The sequence below is a fragment of the Meleagris gallopavo genome, chromosome 28 (assembly GCF_905368555.1).
Source record: "Meleagris gallopavo chromosome 28, MGAL_WU_HG_1.1, whole genome shotgun sequence".
Taxonomy (NCBI): Eukaryota; Metazoa; Chordata; class Aves; order Galliformes; family Phasianidae; genus Meleagris; species Meleagris gallopavo.
The window spans coordinates 3,945,779-3,964,108 of record NC_139431.1 but is presented as its reverse complement, the minus strand read 5'-3'; the positions used below and the strand labels follow the sequence as shown (position 1 = coordinate 3,964,108).

The window sequence follows — 18,330 nt, the reverse complement described above, 5'->3', positions numbered from 1 at the left end:
ATTTTATATAAAAGGAGAATATGCTACAAGTCTAGTTCACACATCAGCAGAATCTATATTGTTTACAAATGAAAATAAGATTTGCAAGGTCCCAAATTCTCCTGCTAACTACTACCAGGATGAAATCATCATCGTTTCTGTTTTCCATACTTTTATAACCAAATGTATTTTAATATAGCAGAAATAATTCTTACTTTTTGCTTCTTCTAAGTCCGCAATCTTATTTTTTGATTCCTGCAGGTGAGTCTTGATGTCTCTTATTACATCATCTTTTTCATTACACCTTACGGTAAGAACTGAAATCTAACAAAATTAAAATAATAATGCAGGTCTAAAAAAAGAAGATAGATTTTCATCTTTGTTTATTCACATATGAGTAGTAAACACACTGCTGTAATTCAAGTTAAATAAAGTGGTCAGGTCTTAAAGCTCTTCAGTTTAACATCAGAACATGAATTCCAACAGACTAAAGATACCAGAATGTCACTAAAGGTAGCAGAATCTGATGGACATACAGCTCCAACTGTTATCTTTTCCATTTTTATTCATTCAGTAATGAATGCCCCAGAACACTCTGTGCATCTTTGCAATGTCACATCCATCCTCAGAAGAAAACAACAGTGCTTGACCTTCCTGTACACCCTGCTTTTCAGTCTCTTGCTTCAAATTAAAACTGTATCACAATTAAATTTTCAATTCCATCTTCCATTACAGATGTCTCATCACTACAAATGCCTACTCCAGTCTCAGGCTCCTAACCTCTCCTACTAATCCATGGCCTGCTATGGGTTATGGTCATTCTTCTCACCTTTCTTCTTACCAGATATGAACAATACCTGCTTTCTGGTAAATTTTATACTTTTGCAAAGCTGCTTCTTTTACAGGCAATCTTATTTGGTGCTTATGTGTTACTGCTAAATCCCGTCACAGAAACGTCCCTCGTTACAATACAGCAGCCAAATTCAAATTTTATTCCAAATAACTAAAGGAACACACTATCTGAATGTCATTTGCAATACTGATTTCCATCCTTCCAAACTACAGATATTCTGCAAACAACAAGTACTTTTAGAATAACAGTAATATCAGTGAGTCATAGACATCAAATATTAATAAAACTGCAAGATTTGTGGCAAAAATAAATCTGTACATATTAGAATTTAAAACTGAGCAAACCTGCTTTTCCTTCATACTGACTTCTAGCTTGCATTCTCTTTCAAAGTTGTCCATTTTTTCTTCTGCTTCTTTTACTATTGATCAGAAATATCAAAATATCAATATTTAATATACTAGCTAAAATATACTTCAGGAGAAATGCGATTTCTATTTAAGATTGCTTTACAATTGTACAACTGCACAATTTGTTTCCTAAAGAGGCATTGTTGAGGTCATTTTTAAAATACCTTTCTAATCAGACAAAATACTTTTTGTGTCAGCTTTCCACAAAATTACTCCATTACTACGTGTATTTGTTAATAGATTGTTATAGGAAAAATGGCAGAAATATGTTTGTAAAAATGAGGCAGGCCCTGAGAGGTAGATAAAGCAAATACTCGATTAAAATTTCTGTATCTGCATACTAATGCATTAACATTTAAATAAACCAACCACATAAAATACATAGTGATTTCCAGACTGTACTTCATAGACAAAACTAAAACTTTTAGTGACTATTACAAAAATAAGATTTCAGATCTGACCTAGTAGAAAAAACAATGAAGAGCCCAGACACAGCAGGCAGCATCAGTAAGACAGAGCCCAGACTTTCAGTAAATTAGTAATTGTATTGATGGAACAATTCTTCAGATGCAAAACTTAAACAAGTATAAAAAAAAGTCTAAAAGGAAGCCTCAGGCACTGCAGTAAATTCACCTTTCCTAGGAAATTTGAAAGGCTTATCCCAAACTAAGAGAAGCTGAGGTGGTAATAAAGTCTGACAAGAGAAAGTAGTAGGCTATACCATGAGGAAGACTGTAACTCATTTTATAGGAATAAGACTCAGGTAAGAAATAGGAGACAAGAGGTTCCCTTGTCAAAGTGACTGAATTTAGCTGGTTATCTCCAGCATCTGTTCCTCTAAAGTAAATAGTGATAGAAGGCATTTATCACTCTACTACCGTGCAATGCAGTTCTAGGACATAGTTTCAAAACAGTATTAATGTTCACAGTTCACCATTCTAGCATCCAGCCTGAAGCTGCAAGCAGTAAGATTTGTGAAGCCTGCAGCAGAAACACAGTAAGCACAACTCTCACACTTGAAACACATTTCCAGTCTGGTGTTCTCTGCTTGCACGCGAAGCTCTTCAAATGCCACTATCATTCTCTAAAAGTAAAAATTGATACATACATTTGTGTAAAACTATGTACTTTCAGTAATAAGGAGCAATGTTTGTAGCTTGTTTACAAACAAAAAACCCACCACTGTTACACACTTATACATGTACATATAGAACAAAATCTGAAGTCTGAGTATAAACATACTTTAACAGATGCTATTTTTTATGAAATTGGATGTTTAAGAAGTTTTATTTAAATAATTTCAAGGATGAGATATCTTTCTTGGTCCATGTTTTTAGATTCCTAAAATAATGGAGAAGGTGTTGTGCCTTTCTTAGTTGCTACAATGACTGATAATTACTAACTAACTGTTATTCCATGTGCCCATTGACTCTGTTTAATATATAAAACTTATCATTGAATTGATGCCTCATGTTATAAGTGACATATGCACATAATCCAGATTTTCAATGCATGCATTTAACTTGGATTACATTTGAGCTTTTTAACACACCATGTCACTTACTTCAATGTTGTTATTAAGTTCCTCATACAGTTGTCTTGTTTCTTCTCTTTCATGTTCATCTATCAAAATAAGGATGTACGATAAAGTTATCCTTTTGGAAAAGAATGCCAGCTGTTCAAGCCATTATGCTTAAGCAGCATAGTGAATTAAAGGAAAGGAATTTTAAAAAGGCTCTTTTCCTATTAAAAACAAACCCAAACAAACAAAAAACCCAACACATTATAAAATAGTGTGCCAAAAGTTATACACTTCATACAAGACAAAGTTTAGCAATTCCCATCAGCAGGTATCTATGAGCACAGAACTGTCATTACAGAACTGTCAGAATACTTCACCTTATAATGAGTTCAGTTTTTTAATTTGTATTATTTTCCCTTAAGAAAACACACATAGAAGACAACAGTGAGAAACACAGCTATCGTAGGAGTGCAGTAAATGTATACACAGCTGTTTGTATTTGTCAGACTAAGAGTTATATACTTTTTAAGTATCCAGGATCAAGACAATCAAATTTTGAAGATTATCACCACAATTTTGAATTTCATATAAATTAAGATCACAAGTTAATCATATATTTTTAAAAACCTTAAGAATTTAATTAGGTTAGCCAGCTTTCTTGGATTGTCCAATTTAGTGTGAGGAATATCTAACTGCTCCAAACATAAGCATGACTGACTCCCAAAGTTTTTTAAGATGGTAATGATAAACAAAGTCAATTCTACTGCTTAAAAAGAGGTATGAAGTGCCACCTAATATATCTTAATATATTCAAGGTATACGGAAGGGACTGCCAAATGTGACAAGATTTCAGGAAACTAGCACTCCTCTCCAGTGCCTACCAGTAGCTAATCAGTATTGCTTGCAGTGCTTAAACTTGTATCAGGATTTAAGTAACTAAATAACTCCCAGGCATATAACATTTTGGCAAATGCTCATACTAACTTCAGAACACCCCTGAATTCAGCATTACAGAACAAACGTCTATTCGAACTCTGGCCTTATTTCTGAACTTTACCCTATGCACTAAACCTCATATACTTTTATTCAGAACTTAACAAGAGCTTTTTCATTTGTGAGTTAGAGAAAGTTAGAAGCAAATTTACTTCTATAAATCAAGATTTAAACAGCATTTACATTTGGTGGACTTCTCTGTGAAGTGACTACAGGTTTCTTTGAGTAGGTTACACAGGTGTCTTGAAGCACTGTTTCTAAAAGAAGACAAATAATACTATAACATGCAGTCACAGGAATGTATGGTACTTTGTACACTTGTGTAATAACAATGTGAATGCTTTAATTAAATTTTATAATTTAAGATAAATTTAGTTTTCCATACTAAAGCAGTTCTCAGTAAGAAAATCCATTCTCTGCAAAAAAATATTTGGCCATTACTTACTCTTTTAAAAGATCTTTATTTTCACATATCTCATCTTCCAGTTTCAAACTTAGCTTTTCATTTTCAAACTAATTTCACAGGAGACAAATATAAAAGAGATTGTTACTGGAAAACATACTTGAGATATACTTTCAGTTCTCAAACCTCATATGAAAAAATTATTTATCTGGACCCGAAGACAGAAATCTGCTTTATCTGACATTACGTACCAAGACATCTTTTCTTACATCTTTTATATAATTAAAGCAATAATTCCCCAGGAACTGAAGCACTTAAAGGCATCCTATCCAGCCATACACTTGCGCACTGTGTGCATGCCTTCTCAGATGAACCATCTTCTCAAGGCAAAAGTTAAACGATCAATGATGACTTAGGTTACCAAATCTAATGCAAACAAACAACAGCAACAAGAAGTAAAAGGGCTGATAAACTGTTCAAAATATGTATTTCAGTCACAGAGCTCTGCATTGCTACCAACTAGATAAAAAACTGCTTCCTGTGTGTGCCGAGCATAGAAATATGCCTTGGCATAGTTGACACAGACCAGGAGCATGAAAGCTTATTCAGCCTTGAGTAGGTTTCTGCAGCCCCACAGTATGTTCCACATGTGAATAATTCAATAATAGAATGTGTATCATTAAAGAAAAGGAACCTATTTTGAGAAACAAAAAATGCACTTTTTCCTTTCAAAACAGTAGAACCATAAGTTATTGATTCCAAGCCAAGTGGTTTCTTTAAATCATCACAAACTGTTAAAAATTATTTCTTCAACCTTTATAGCAATCTTTAACCGTATGAACAATATTTTCACACTAAGTCAGGAAGAGCTTTCTCTTTCATTTACATATTAAACACATGTTGTACAATACTGGCCTGCAATTCTTGAATGGCTTTACGCTGTGCTTCAATAATCTTTCTATTTTCTTGAAATTTTCTTTCCTTCTGCTTTAGTTCTGATTCTACAGACAGTTTCCATCGCTTGATCTTCTCAGCCTCTTTGTAGAGTTTCGAATACAATTCATTCATTGTTTCCATATTCTATTAAAACAAGTTCCACAATTTAAATCTCAAATGTTATTTAAATAATAATGTTTTACACACACATTTGTCTCTTAGAAATATCACAGCAAGAGGTTTTTTGCTTTTTTGTTTCCACAGATGGTGACACAAAATCGTAAATGCAGGAAACGATATTCATGTATCCACTGGGTTAGTATCAACAGAAATCACAGAACATGTAAGTGACACAAGCACAAGTGAAAAATATCTTACTGCCTTCAGGTAGAGTGATATTGCTGAACTGATAGCTCTAAAGATGTCATAAACTGCACATCACCAAAAGTCCATAAAATTTTGCTAGAATTATCAGTGGAGCCAGGATTCCTTCTCTTAGGCTCTTCATAGCACATTCCTGCTCTTGTAAGATCAGACCCTGCTAGTTTAAGAATCACAGATCTTGACACACAATGCACTCCTGCAGCTATCTCATATACAAAGTAACAAAAAGTACAACCGGCCTTGTGCTCTTAGAACACCTTCAAAGCACTGTACAGGCCATGCTTGATCAGAGGCTTAGGCAGGTTAAGAGTAGTTATAAGGCAGTTCTGTAGGTGGGTATATTGTCATCTAATGCTGTCCTTTTGGCAGCATTGCAGTATTTTTACAATTCTGAACATCTAGTTCTAGTATCTGCTAGGGCTAAAGGAAGTTCAGTCCTCAGGGATAAGAAAATACTAAAAGAACTGCAAGAAATAAGTTATATTTTCTTGCTGCCATCAGCATTTCCTTCCTAAGCAGCGCAGAAAACTACCACACACACAAAAAAAAAAAAAAAAAAAAAAAAAAAAAAAAAAGCTTTACTGTTATACTAAAGTAGAACATTGGTAAAAAGAACATAGAATCAAATGCTTGAGGCAACCACTCCACTAAAGACGTTGCTTTACAGATAATGCCAGACAAGGTGGTTGGAATAATCTACTTGATTTTCCAAAGGATAATCTTGACTTCAACCCTTGTGCCTTCCAATTCAGAAGCAGATTCACAAAAATATTTAACTCCTTCAGTCTTACTACGATTGAAACTCCAAGACTTCCCAGGCACTATTACTTTTGACTTGGAAATCCTCTTAATATCCAAAGATTTATCTGAAGGTATGTTCATTGAATATGAAACAACTTTTCTAAATGACAGCTTTAAACAGAAGTCACAGAAAATGATGATTCCCCTCTCACTACATCCTCTAGCACCAGAGTATGTACTAAATAATGCTTTAAATTAGGAGGCCCTAAGAAATTAAGTATGTATGGTTTATACTTAAAAGCAAAGTTTAAACTTGGCTGACCTCTTCATCCACCTCAGAGCAAAGTTTAGTTTGCTGTGAAATTGAATCTGAAATGGGAAAAGATTTTGATCAATGTATTTCCAGAAAAACAAACAAACTACAGCAAAAAGAGCTCTGTGGCTCTAACAGTATTACAACTATGACATTATATAACTAAGGAAAAATATGCAATATATATATATATTTTTTTTTTTAATTAAAATAAATGCTTATATTAGCCTTACCTGCATCAGTGACTTCACCATGGCTTGTTGCAGTTGTCATTACAAAAGGTAAATTAAAGTCGTCACCTGGGCATTTGTTAAAACCCTGCAAAATTTAAATATTACTTTCTTACAGGTAGCTTTGCAAAGAAGGATTATAAAACTCCAAAAAAATACAGCTAACATAAAAAAAAAATGGCATTTCCCATGAATAAAGCAGCTGTTGACTTTTCTGAAAGCCCAAAGGATGGCTGCTGGCTTTGGAGCTCTCCTACTCGCTTTACTTCACAGCAACTTTTCCAACAGCTGGTCTTCTGTGTGCTTTACAGACTGTGGTTAGACAAGTGGATGTTTCTAATGACAGTTATGAACTCAGTAGCTATTGAATGCTTGTTCACAGTTATAAATGATGAAATACGCTTTTTTTTTTTTTTTTTGTATATATATTTTTGCTTTATTCCCAGCAGTACTTCCAAAACACATCAGATTAAAGTTGCAGCATGAAAAATTGACTTTACAAGGTGGTTTGAAAGTCGCAGTAATTCATCTTTTAAATAGTATACCTCATCTCCTGTCAGCACACCATACATAGATCTAGATATGTTTAATAGAAAGTGTCAGTACAGAATTCACATAACTGCATTGCAGCATCACTTTCACTGCACAGCTGACCTAGTGGGGCTGTTAAATCAGAGGGTAACGTTATCTATCTGTGTGTACCTCTCACAGCAATGAATTAGTGGCACCAAACACATACATTAATTTGTCATCAGTGCTGTACAGTCAGAATACATGGCTGATGGCCGAGATGCTTCCTTCTGGTTTTGTTGGGGGAAAATAGAATATATATATATATATATAAAAAAAAAAAGTAAAAGCCTTTGAAATTAAACTCGAAATTGTTCACAGGCATCCCTCCAGCTTTCGTTAATTTCAGCGCATTCAGCATGCTTGTGTTCTCTTGGCTTTACGTGGGCACGGCTCCTGCCGGGCAGCTCGGCGGCTGCGCCTCGGTTACCTGGCACGGCTCTGCGGCCCGAGCGCTGGCCTGGGGTTTGACTGCAGACACCTGACCGCCGCTCAAACGCGGCGGCACGAAGAGTTTAAACGGTTTTCCTTTTTCCATGGCTTCGAAGGAGCGGGTAAGGACTCAGAACCGGCGCCTCATCGCGGCCGCGCCGTCCGCCCCGCTCTCCCCCTCTCGCTCGGCCGCTGAGGAGAACAAAAAGGCGGGAAGCAGCGGCGCGCGCTGAGGGCGGGACGGGAGGCGGATCGCACCGTTGAGGGGAGCGCGGAGGCGGCGGGCGCCGCCTAGTGCAGCTCCCAGACCTCGCAGAGCAGCGCGGTCAGCCTCGGGTCCTTCGTCCGCCACGTCACCAGCACCTCGGCGTGGGTATGGTTAAGGGTGCGCAGCTGCGTCAGCCGCCCGATGAGGCGGGCGAAATGTTGCGGGTCCTCGGGGTGATGGATCTTCGAGTACTTGTAGAGGATGCCCAGGAACGGCTCCTGCAGCTCTTCTACGTGCCGCTTGTTCCTCAGCAGCGGGCGGTCTGGGGGGGCGCGAGGCACAGCGCGGTCACTGCGCGCCCGCCGCCGCCTGAGGGGGTGCGGGGCAGCGCGGGAACCGCCTACCTGAGAACAGCACCGTGGTCGCTACGAGCAGAGCGTACTCGGTCTCGGTGACTTTCAGTTCCCCCATGCTTCTGTAGAAGTAAAACAGCGCGGTGATGAACTCCTCGGTTATCCCTTGAAAACGGAAGGGGATCGTCAGAGTGTTATTGCGTTAGAGGCAGGTGCTGCCGTTGGTTTGCCCTCTTGTTTTAAAGTGCTGGGCTTTAAGTGCAGAACAGCTCACAAACGTAACAAAAACAATTTTAATTACTAAAGTAGTAATAAAAAGGGCTGTATTGCATGAGTTGCTTCAGCCACGTGTGTGTGGTGCCTGAGGATGTGACACACTGACACGTGTGATGGAGAATAGAGTCAGCCATGCAAAATACCCCCAAGGATTGCAATCTGAGGCCATTTTACCTGTGGTGGTGGTGGAAGTCGGGCTCTCTTCACTGTGAGACATTTGAATGGAATACATATTCTTATCAAGATTTGGAACGTGGCAGCATGTTGTGTGGTCAGAACGTCTGATGTGACCTGGAACAAGAGAGGTGGCAGCTCGCAGCTGAGCTTCACAGAGCTGTGCACATTGGGTGTGAATCTGCTTTGGGACACATCTCTAAAATGTGCAGATTTTTATCAGGAAAAGAGTTGCCGTGTGCTTTTTGTTTGTTTGTTTGTTTGTTTGTTTGTTTGTTTTCCTGCATCCTACACTGAGTTCGTTGGTTACATTCCAGTTGGTAAAAATCTTGTGTCAAACTTGAAACAGTATAACAGTAATGTAGCTAATATTAACCATCCAGCTCCTAATTTGTGCAAGCTCACAGAAGCGTTGCTTTTTGTTTGGAAAGGAGTAAAGCAAAAAACCATTTTTAATTATTATTATTTTTTTTAATACTCCATGGAAAAATGCCTCTAGAATGATAGAATTATTCAAGTTGGAAAAGACCGTAAAGATCATCAAGTCCATCCACAACCTAACCATACTACCCTAACTCTAACCATACTACCCTAACAACCTTCCATGAGCTTTCTCTAACAGACATTGCTAGGCACATTCAGGGATGGTGACTCAACCACCTCCCTGTGCAGCCCATTCCAGTGCTTAACAACCCTTTCTGTAAAGAAGTTTTTCCTGATATCCAACCTAAACCTCCCCTGGCACAACCTGAGGCCACTTCCCTCATCCTGTCAGCTGCTACTGCAATCAGCTTTCAAGTATTTGAAGAAAGCAATAAGGTCTCCCCTCACCCTTCTTTTCCCCAGACTGAACAGCCCCAGTTCCTTCATTCTCTCTTTGCAGGGCATATTCTCCAAGCCCTTCCTCAGCCTTGTTGCCTTTCTTTGGAGGCTTTTACATGTTGCTGGCACTATTGTAAGTAGTGCTGTGCATGAATAGGGAATTACTTCAGATTCATTAAATTGGAGGTTGTATCAAAACGGCTGAACTAGTGGTGTTTACAGAAAGCCTGTTAGTCCAACTTACTTTCACTTGATGACTGGCACTCATTAATTCTTTGGTTGTATATCTGAGCGGAACACAAAAACATGGCCTCAACTGTTGACCCTTTTAGCAGCGCAATTTGATCTTCACTAGCTAAACTTTCAAATCCTGCAAAGAGAGAGAGACTTGTTAAGAAGCGAGGCTGTGGCTGCCTTTAAGCACCTAAAGTGGACTGATTTCTATCTCTGATTTTTTAATAAATACATTTACTGAAAAGGAGGATCCACTGTTAAAAGACATTTGTACACAACACTATCTAATGGTCTTGCTTTTCTTCTTGCTGATTTGTGGGTTAGAAACAAATTGCTGTTGTCAGTGTCCAGTGTATATCTTTGTTGTCTACAATGAGTTGCAAGCTGAACTGGATTTCAAATAATGTGTTAAAATGGGAATTCACCCAAGGTGGTGTTTTGAAGTCAAAGTACTGTTAGAAAAACATCTCTATTCCATGTCAGAAATTGGGAAGAAAAAAAAAATCAGAATAAGTTTCGAAGAAAATGCTCTAATCTGTTGAATAAATGATAATCCCAATTGTTAGTGTTAGATCAAGTAGTCAGTTGAACGAGTTTTCTTAAAGCCTCAATTTTTCTCACATTGGTGCCATGAATACAGCTTCTGCTTTTTAAAAACAAAAAGTCAGACTACTCCGTAACACTTCTCAAAGGAAGGAGTTTACCTGGAAGTCTTTTTGTGAAGTCCACTAACACTTGCACGTGGACAACTGCTGTCTCAGAGAGATGGAGAAAGCTTTCCTCAGGACTTGTGGTTTCTTGTAGCTGCATGAAAGAACATTTAGACATCTGATACAGCCAAAATACATTGCTTTGAATAGTTACAGCTCAGGAACAGAGGCTGATTGCTCTGTATACGTACAAACTTCCTTGCTTCCTCAAGGGGAATTGTGTATTTTTGGTGTGCTGCTACAATATGGTCAAGAAGTTGATGTTCCCCTGGAGTAAGTTCCACCTTCTCCACAGTCTAATAAAATAAATAAATAAACCAATCAAACTGTAATGAGTTAAGGCAAACTAAATGATAAAAATGTTATTTAAAATAGAAAAATGTCCCACTTTTCCAGATCTTGTCGTAGATGATACATGCTTACTATTCAGTCCCTCATCTTCCAGTTTAATGTTGCAAAGTAAACTGCTCTTTTGTTTAAAATTCTTTCGGAGTCGCTTTGACTTGCACTGTACTTCAGTCAGCAAACCTGTGAGGCATGGAATTATGGATTAATGCATAATTTTTTTCAATAGATAACAATTTGAAATCATACTGTTTATGCATCTCAGGAGGTATAAGGAACTATGCTTCCCAGAGAACATGGAACTGTGCTGTGGATTGAGTTGGTGTTCTGTATCCACAAAAGGCCTGAGTGTTTGCAGTCTTCTCATGTTATCTGTTTTGTGATTGAGACATATGAGTATGAGAATTTTCCATAAAGGTTTTGTGCAATTTCCTTAATGCTTTATTTTTCTTTCCAAACATGAATGCACATCTGATAAGCTTGGATAGCTGACAGCTGTCCTATCAAAGTTTAGGATATTTAGCTGTCTCGTTAGTGCTCTCTGCTTTATTTTGTAATGTCTGTGAACAGCTATCCTCTTAACTTCAGGAGCTACTTCCCAAGTATTTGTAGTTTCTGCACATGAAGATGCTGCAGTGCTACAGACTTAAAATTTCCTAGAGCAAAATTAAGTTTAGATGAATACCACTTGGAATCACAGAATCACGTAGGGTGGAAAAGACCTTTAAGTTCATCAAGTCCAACCATCCACCTAACATTACAAGTCCTGCTGAGCTGTGTCCCCGAGTGCCACATTCACACATCTATGCCTTTAGGGACAGTGACCCCACCACCTCCCTGGGCAGCTTGCACAATGCCAAACCACCCTTTCAGTGAATAAATTCTTCCCATCTTCCAATCTGAATCTTCCCTGATGCAACCTGAGGCCGTTGCCTTGTGTTCTGTCAGAGCTATAATGAGAAAAGGGATTGCATATAGAAAAGAATTTATCAGGAGGGAGCACTCACATTCTGCTAGCATTCCCACAGCTCTGCACTTCTTCAGGCGACATTCCTGGCACTTCCTCCTCATGTACATGTCCATTTCACAGTGACCACCATTCTTGCATCGATACACTGCATTTTTGGTTATGCTGCGTCTGAAGAAGCCTACAGAAAAACGTCAGGTTGTGACTAAAGAAATTAAGGAGATTTACCTCATAATTCAAAGTTTTGTTATTTTCTTGACAATGAAAGTATTACCTTGGTTTCAAATTTTCTTTGTGATGATTTAATTCTGACGTGTTCTTTCTGACTAATATTAATTACTGTTTACTATAACTGATCAAGATAGCTCCCATATTAATAACTGAATTAATAGCATACTAAGTTATTAAGAACAATAATTAATTATTTATAAATAAAGAACTCTAATAAATGACCATAAGACAATAAGCACCCAGTTAAGCAAGCACTATTCCAATGAATACTCAATAGAAAATTCAGCTTCGTTAAATGCTCCTCGAGTATATACAGAGAAAACATTTCTTCAAAAATGTTTTAAAGATGTGCATCTGAAGGTATTGTGTTAGACAAAGGGTTCCTTAGGTTAATTACAGTCCCCCATAGAAAAAAGTCTAATGAAGTGTGTTTGTTTGCATGGCAGGTATGCAGTACTGCTCTGAGCACCGTGCAGAAAGGTACGGATGAATCTGTGCCTCTTACCTTTACAACCTTCACAAGTAAGTGCATTGTAGTGGTAACCAGATGCTTTATCACCACAGACAACGCACAGCTCTTCCTGCCCCTTCAATCTCAAAGAAGAGTGGTTTAATCTGGGCCTTTTTAGTGCTTGAAATCCACTGTCATCAGGGTGGGAAGTCGTGAAAGGAGGTTTGCTTAATTCGCAGTTACTGATGATGTATTGCCCATCAGTGTACTGAGAGTCCAGGCTGTATGGATTGTACTGGGACTGTGAAGGTTGTGACTGTAATACTGGAGAAGGAATTTGAACTGATGAGTATTGACAGTAAGGTGCAGTCTGAAAATCAGTGTCTTGCAGCTGGTAATTGATGTGCTCTGGTAAAACATCTAGATAAAAGAAGAAGTTGAAAATGAAATAAAAACCTAGGGATTATCTTGATGTCAACTACCTGATTTTTTTTAATGGTTTGATGGTTAAATACTTAAGTAGAAATATTAGAACACATTTTCTTAAAGATAGTCTGACATACTCTTTTAAAACATGCTCTCTGTAACTATAACTAATATTGAAGTGAAATGTTAAATGTTCTAGAAATGGCTTGTTGAATGCTTGGGCAATGACAGGTGACTGACATGGATTCTTGTTGGTAAATAATTGTTGGTAAGTAATTGAAAAAAATATTCTTAACTGAATATTTCAATATTTACACTTAATTATTTTTTATTCAGTTGTCTGCATTAAAGGAGAATGTTTTCTCATAAAAAAGGAATATTTATTAATGAGTGAAATGTTTATTGTTGACATATATATTTCAGGCATAATTTTGAAAATATTGTACTGTAAGAATCTGAGAAACTATAGAGTGGTAAAATTTACAGTGGTGGGAGTCTCAAAGTTGAAACTCAGAAGAGTGAAAAGCAAAGACCTGTTTTATTTAACATTTTTCCACACTTAATCCTTCATAATTTTAATTATTAAAAAATAAAAACCAAAAAAACAAACAAAAACGATGTACAGAATTATGAAGAGAGCTTCTTCCTGCCTTTCGGGGTTTGGTGTTTGAATTTAATCCAACCCTCCTTGGATGTACACAGCTGTACTGAAGAGCTCATGCAACAGGTATTGTTTTTTATTGTTCAAATCTCTGTAAAAACTGGCATCTTTTTTTGAAGTGCTTTGTATGTCCTTTTGTTTTTAACGGACTTTAAGTCCTGCTCTAACTCACCCATAATCAAATTAGTTATTGCAATTACAGTTACGTAAGACAGTCATTTTATATTTGTAATGTATTTGGAGTGCTGTAATGAGACCTATATCTTCTTGGTGTCAGTGAAAGGAAAGCAGCACCACTGATGTTTATATGAAACAATCAGTTGGCATAATCACACTGTGTACAGAAATCTGTATGAGCATATGCTCATATATTGGAATACTCTTTCTGTTTGACATTTTTAGTCAAGTGTGCTCTTAAGAGCTTATAATGTTATGCTAAAGTTAAGAAAGTAATGGGAATTCCCACAGACATTCATCTTACTTTACTGCTTTTTACAATATTACAACTTAGTATTACTTACCATAATATTGTATGGGCTCAGCAAGACAGTACCCATCTGGTACAGTGACAAATGTGTTTGCCATGTTTTGTTCCCAATCTCACTGCTTCATTCACTTTGCTATGGGATAAACGTTTTAGAAGGAGACCTAGAGAAATGGAAACATAAAAGGAAGATGATGTGAGATTGCTAGGTAGGCTTAGCTGCAGAGCTGAACCCAGGAAACTCTGGAATATGAAACTATTTGCATACTGTAAGAAAGATAGAGGTATACATAAAGTCATGTAATACTTGCAATGAGTGGGGATTTGGTGTAGAGTCCATTCATAAACCTCCAATGTGTATTTAGAACTGTTTTGTTCCTAACTTCACTTTGCTAGCCAGGCAAGGAAAGGGATTGTCCCACTGCTCTGCCCACTGCAGCCTCACTTCAAGCACAGGGTGCAGGTTTGGGTGCCATAGTGTAAGAATGACATAAAACTACTACAGAAGTTGTGACAAAAATATAAAATAAAAAAGTCTATATGGATGCCAGCAGGAATGATATTTGAGCTTACATAGGTGTCGAGGCAATCTATGGCATTACTTGAACAGCTGAGTGATGCTAGGGTAGCTGACACATTATCAATTAAGAAATAGTTTATTTGCCCCCTTTTCCTTCTGTACAGAGGGAATGTGTGCCAGCATCACTGGGTTATAATACCTTGAGTCTGATGGCTAGTAAGTAAGCTCTGTACAAGACACTTTGCCAACGAGCTATTCAAAAGCTTTCTATGAACAGATAGGAAGGAGAATAAAGATTAAAAATGCAACTGTTTGGAAGCAAGTAAGAAAATGAAGCTCTTAGACATGCAACCAGACTCTCTATATGTGCCTTGTAGAGTTTATAGCAAAATGGATTTAAAGATTTTCCTTGAAAGACTCGCATACTGGATATAATGCAACACTTACATGTAGCTACAGCTGAGGAAAGAATGCATCACTTTAAGGAGTCTGAACTAAAGTTGTGTCCTGAAAGACACATACACACTTCCCCAGAACCTGACATAGCTTTGAAACTGAACACTTTGTGTTGCCAGTGGAAGGTGAAAAGGTACAGTGAGACTGGAATGCTGCTTTTTTTTGTTGTTGTTATCTGTGCTAGTAAATATTTGTTTGAAAGAGAAATTACTCATTGAATCATGAGGTCCTTATCAGTTAGATCAATTTGGTGTGGGCAAAGTCTGCATTTTTCCTAAAATATGTGTATCTGATGGAGAAATGTGTTTCTGGATACCAGTGGTCCCTTTAAATAAAAGTAACAAAAAAACAGAACCTAAAATAAAATTGCATTGATCCGGTATGATGCAGATCTTGCATGAGAAGCATATTACTAGGTGCAGGGTGGTCAGATCATTTCATATCCTACATCTTGCTATCATTTAATCAAGTTTTCCTCAATTTAGATGACTGTCTGAGAAGAATTTTGAGGATTTAGTCCCTCTTGTTGATTTTTTTAATGGCTAATAAGCTAGCAGCTGCAGACACAGAATTTCCAACTCAGAATGATATTTTGTAATCAAAACATTTAAATTACAAGAATGTTATAGCAGAATTAGTACTAAATCTGTTATTTGGAGAATGCTATACCACCTTGAAATGAGATATAATGGTCATAGTACCTGTGTGTAAATTTTAATGGTTTCATTTTCTGGCATTAGTGAACATAATGTTAAAATGTTTGTTCTGATATGAAATTGCTTTGAGCCTTTTAAAACAAAACTATAGAAAACAAGACATATAGGGAAGGAACTCTGAGACTGGAAAGCTTTGATGATTTGTAAGACTGACTGTTAAAATCACACTTCTGCCTCACTCGGTTATTCCCTCCTATATGTTTGATAAGTCAGCAGTATGGAAGCCTCCTCTGAACTTCAGGCATCGATAAACTGATGTGATTCTTCATATATTTGTCTATCAAAAGTCCAGGTGACATCCATAACCTCTAACAGCTCCCTAGGAATACAGCACGATCTCAAGGACACTTCTTCAGCTCACACACACCTTCATTAACCCCATAAACACTCCATGCACACAGAGGTGAGCTGTGCATTGTGAAATCATTAAAACCTTGATAGCATGTAGCACATGTAGCCAGTAGTAATTTTCAAAACAAAAACTTGGACAAGGTTGAAATCAGATTGGGGGAAGAGCTTTGGGTGTTTTGTTCATTTACAGTCATGCCATTCCCAAATCAAAATATTTTGTCGTCATCATCATGGATGCCCATTTTTCTCCTGTGTATTTACTCAAAATGTAGCCATATTTTTTCTGTGCTTTAAAAACAGGAAAAAACAAAAACACAACAAAACATTTCCTAGAAAGGACTCAAAAAGATCTTTAGCCTTAAAAGTGGGAATAACTGAAAACAAAAGCAGCTGCATTTTTTAATATCTTGGTCCATAGTATCACAAGCAATACAGTCTTGAGTCCTTTTTGAGAAATTCTGACTTCCAAGTAAATTTCAACATGCCATGTTGTGCCTTGCTTTTCCTTCTTCACTGTTACTTCTATGGAGCTATTTCTGCTGTATTGCTGGGTGTGAAATCCTGAACATTTGGACATTACTTTTTTTTTTTTTAGAAGCCTCCACCAGCTGAGAGATTCTTCTTCCTTCTTCAGAAAAGCTGACCTAAGAATAAGTTGCTTAAGTTCTTTTGAAACTGTTGCACTTTTGCAGATTTATTTTTGACAGCTATCAGTTTTCTCAAATAATAATGTTCAATGTAAACTATAGTGTATGTTTATTCCAAGCATTGGTTGTCCATCTAATACAGAAATTCAGTAACATTCAGTTATTAGTCCTAACTGAAAGACTTCACGCTATCAAAATGGAAACCATCAAGTAGTTAATTAATTAAAAAATAACAGATTTTCCAAACAATTATTGTTTACTGTTATTCATGGCAAAAATTGTTTTTTTGTGGTTTATTTCTTTTTCCTTTTTTTTTTTTTTTCCTATGAAGTACCACAAAATAAAGTAAAACTATCAAATTTGTTAAGATGCAAAAAACCACTGCTTTCAGGAGATGCTCTAAGGAGCTCTTAAAGAGTTATGTTATGACAGTACTTTAACCGCTATCATAAATATTTTGATAGTTGAGTCATAGGGAAATTTCTTGTTTGCGGGGAATTTTAGGAACTCAGCTGAAGTTCTACAATATTTATTTAGCATTCCTTGTGGCATGTTAACAAACACAGCCTAACTAGAAGGTATGTTTAACCTCTGTAGAGTCACAGTAATTTTGCTTCTGGAAAACATAGTTTTGTTTTTTAATTTGTGAAGTTAAAGTCAACAGGGTACAATCAGTGGCTACTAAGTTTAATGCCAGGAGAAATATTGAGTTTCAATCAAGCAATTAATTAACAGCATCTGTAATTAAAGAGTGTGGATTTTTTTACAAGGAAAGTTGTAGGATCGTTTGAATTGTCTCATATGTAGCTCATATACATTGTTAAATTTTTAACTGGTTTTCCTGGTTTGAAGGTGCTGTGAAGCTCCCAAAAGCTGCTGCTTGAAAAAATCCCACTTTTCTCCCCATTAGCTCTGTTCCTTCTTTGGCATAAAATACCCTTTTGAATCTTTCCTGTAATATAAATGACTTATTTCACTACTTGAGTTGCAGACAAAATCTGTTTTTGGAGTAGTTACCTTATTATGAATTATTGCAGAGGTATAGTTTATATCTATTGTAAAGTAAGAGGTTGGACGTTGTTTGAAACTTACAGCTTTCCTGGTATTTTGGGGAAGGTAAACAAACCACTGAATTAAAAATTTGTTTTACGTCCTTACGTTCGTCCAATGAAATTGTTGGAAAAAAATCTTGATAGCTAGGATGCTTCATTTAAAAGTGCTTGTTTTCTATGTTAATTTAGCCAAGACTTTAAAAAGAAAACAAAACAACCAAAAAAAATCCACAATACCTGTAATATTTTCACCTGGCAAATTGATTCATGACTACCACAATAATTTATAATCCCAGAGCACTAAGAGAAGTAAATGAATTACCTACAGCAGCTGCAGAGTTTTTCTTGTTTCCAGAGCAAGTCCGTGGGCTGTAGCAGTGATCCCAGCTCCGAGTCCAGCTGGAGCGAACTGGGCCTTCTCCCTATTTATCAGTTTGTGTGCATACACTCGGCTCCAGACAATCTGCAGAGCAATGCTACAGC

General features: G+C 37.0%; 2 protein-coding genes across 4 annotated transcripts in view; both read right to left on the bottom strand.

Moving 5' to 3' along the window:
- The window catches only part of SYCP1 (synaptonemal complex protein 1), a 24,134-nt gene extending 16,242 nt beyond the window's left edge, over positions 1 to 7,892 (bottom strand). Inside the window, exons 1-10 of the mRNA XM_085210197.1 lie at positions 7,762 to 7,892; positions 6,765 to 6,849; positions 6,541 to 6,587; positions 5,073 to 5,237; positions 4,200 to 4,267; positions 3,938 to 4,011; positions 2,804 to 2,862; positions 2,254 to 2,323; positions 1,177 to 1,250; positions 195 to 303 (exon numbers count right to left, since the gene is read on the bottom strand). Coding sequence (XP_085066323.1) covers positions 195 to 303; positions 1,177 to 1,250; positions 2,254 to 2,323; positions 2,804 to 2,862; positions 3,938 to 4,011; positions 4,200 to 4,267; positions 5,073 to 5,237; positions 6,541 to 6,587; positions 6,765 to 6,849; positions 7,762 to 7,869 — 859 coding nt within the window. The 5' untranslated portion in view covers positions 7,870 to 7,892. The remainder of the gene's footprint in view (positions 1 to 194; positions 304 to 1,176; positions 1,251 to 2,253; positions 2,324 to 2,803; positions 2,863 to 3,937; positions 4,012 to 4,199; positions 4,268 to 5,072; positions 5,238 to 6,540; positions 6,588 to 6,764; positions 6,850 to 7,761) is intronic.
- Positions 7,888 to 18,330, bottom strand: LOC100540306 (bile acid receptor-like). 3 transcript variants are annotated; one of them, XM_085210198.1, is made up of 11 exons: positions 18,170 to 18,330; positions 14,143 to 14,269; positions 12,589 to 12,954; positions 11,893 to 12,033; positions 10,929 to 11,068; positions 10,732 to 10,836; positions 10,535 to 10,658; positions 9,841 to 9,966; positions 8,775 to 8,891; positions 8,376 to 8,489; positions 7,888 to 8,293 (listed from the first exon to the last, which is right to left on the bottom strand). In XM_085210198.1, exons 2-11 carry the CDS (start codon positions 14,204 to 14,206, stop codon positions 8,055 to 8,057), a joined length of 1,536 nt encoding a protein of 511 aa, XP_085066324.1. In that variant the 5' UTR covers positions 14,207 to 14,269; positions 18,170 to 18,330; the 3' UTR covers positions 7,888 to 8,054. The 3 variants fall into 3 exon arrangements, with proteins under 3 accessions (XP_085066324.1, XP_085066325.1, XP_010722669.1); XM_085210199.1 differs by having other exon boundaries at positions 18,174 to 18,330; XM_010724367.4 differs by lacking the exon at positions 18,170 to 18,330 and having other exon boundaries at positions 10,535 to 10,634; positions 14,143 to 14,233.

Coding starts and splice junctions, on each gene's coding strand:
- LOC100540306 (XM_085210198.1), bottom strand. CDS start 14,206: ATGGCAAACACATTTGTCACTGTACCAGATGGGTACTGTCTTGCTGAG. Junction 10,659..10,731: donor TTGAGGAAGCAAGGAAGTTT/GTACGTATACAG, acceptor TGGCTGTATCAG/ATGTCTAAATGTTCTTTCAT. Junction 8,294..8,375: donor GACCACGGTGCTGTTCTCAG/GTAGGCGGTTCC, acceptor GCGCCCCCCCAG/ACCGCCCGCTGCTGAGGAAC.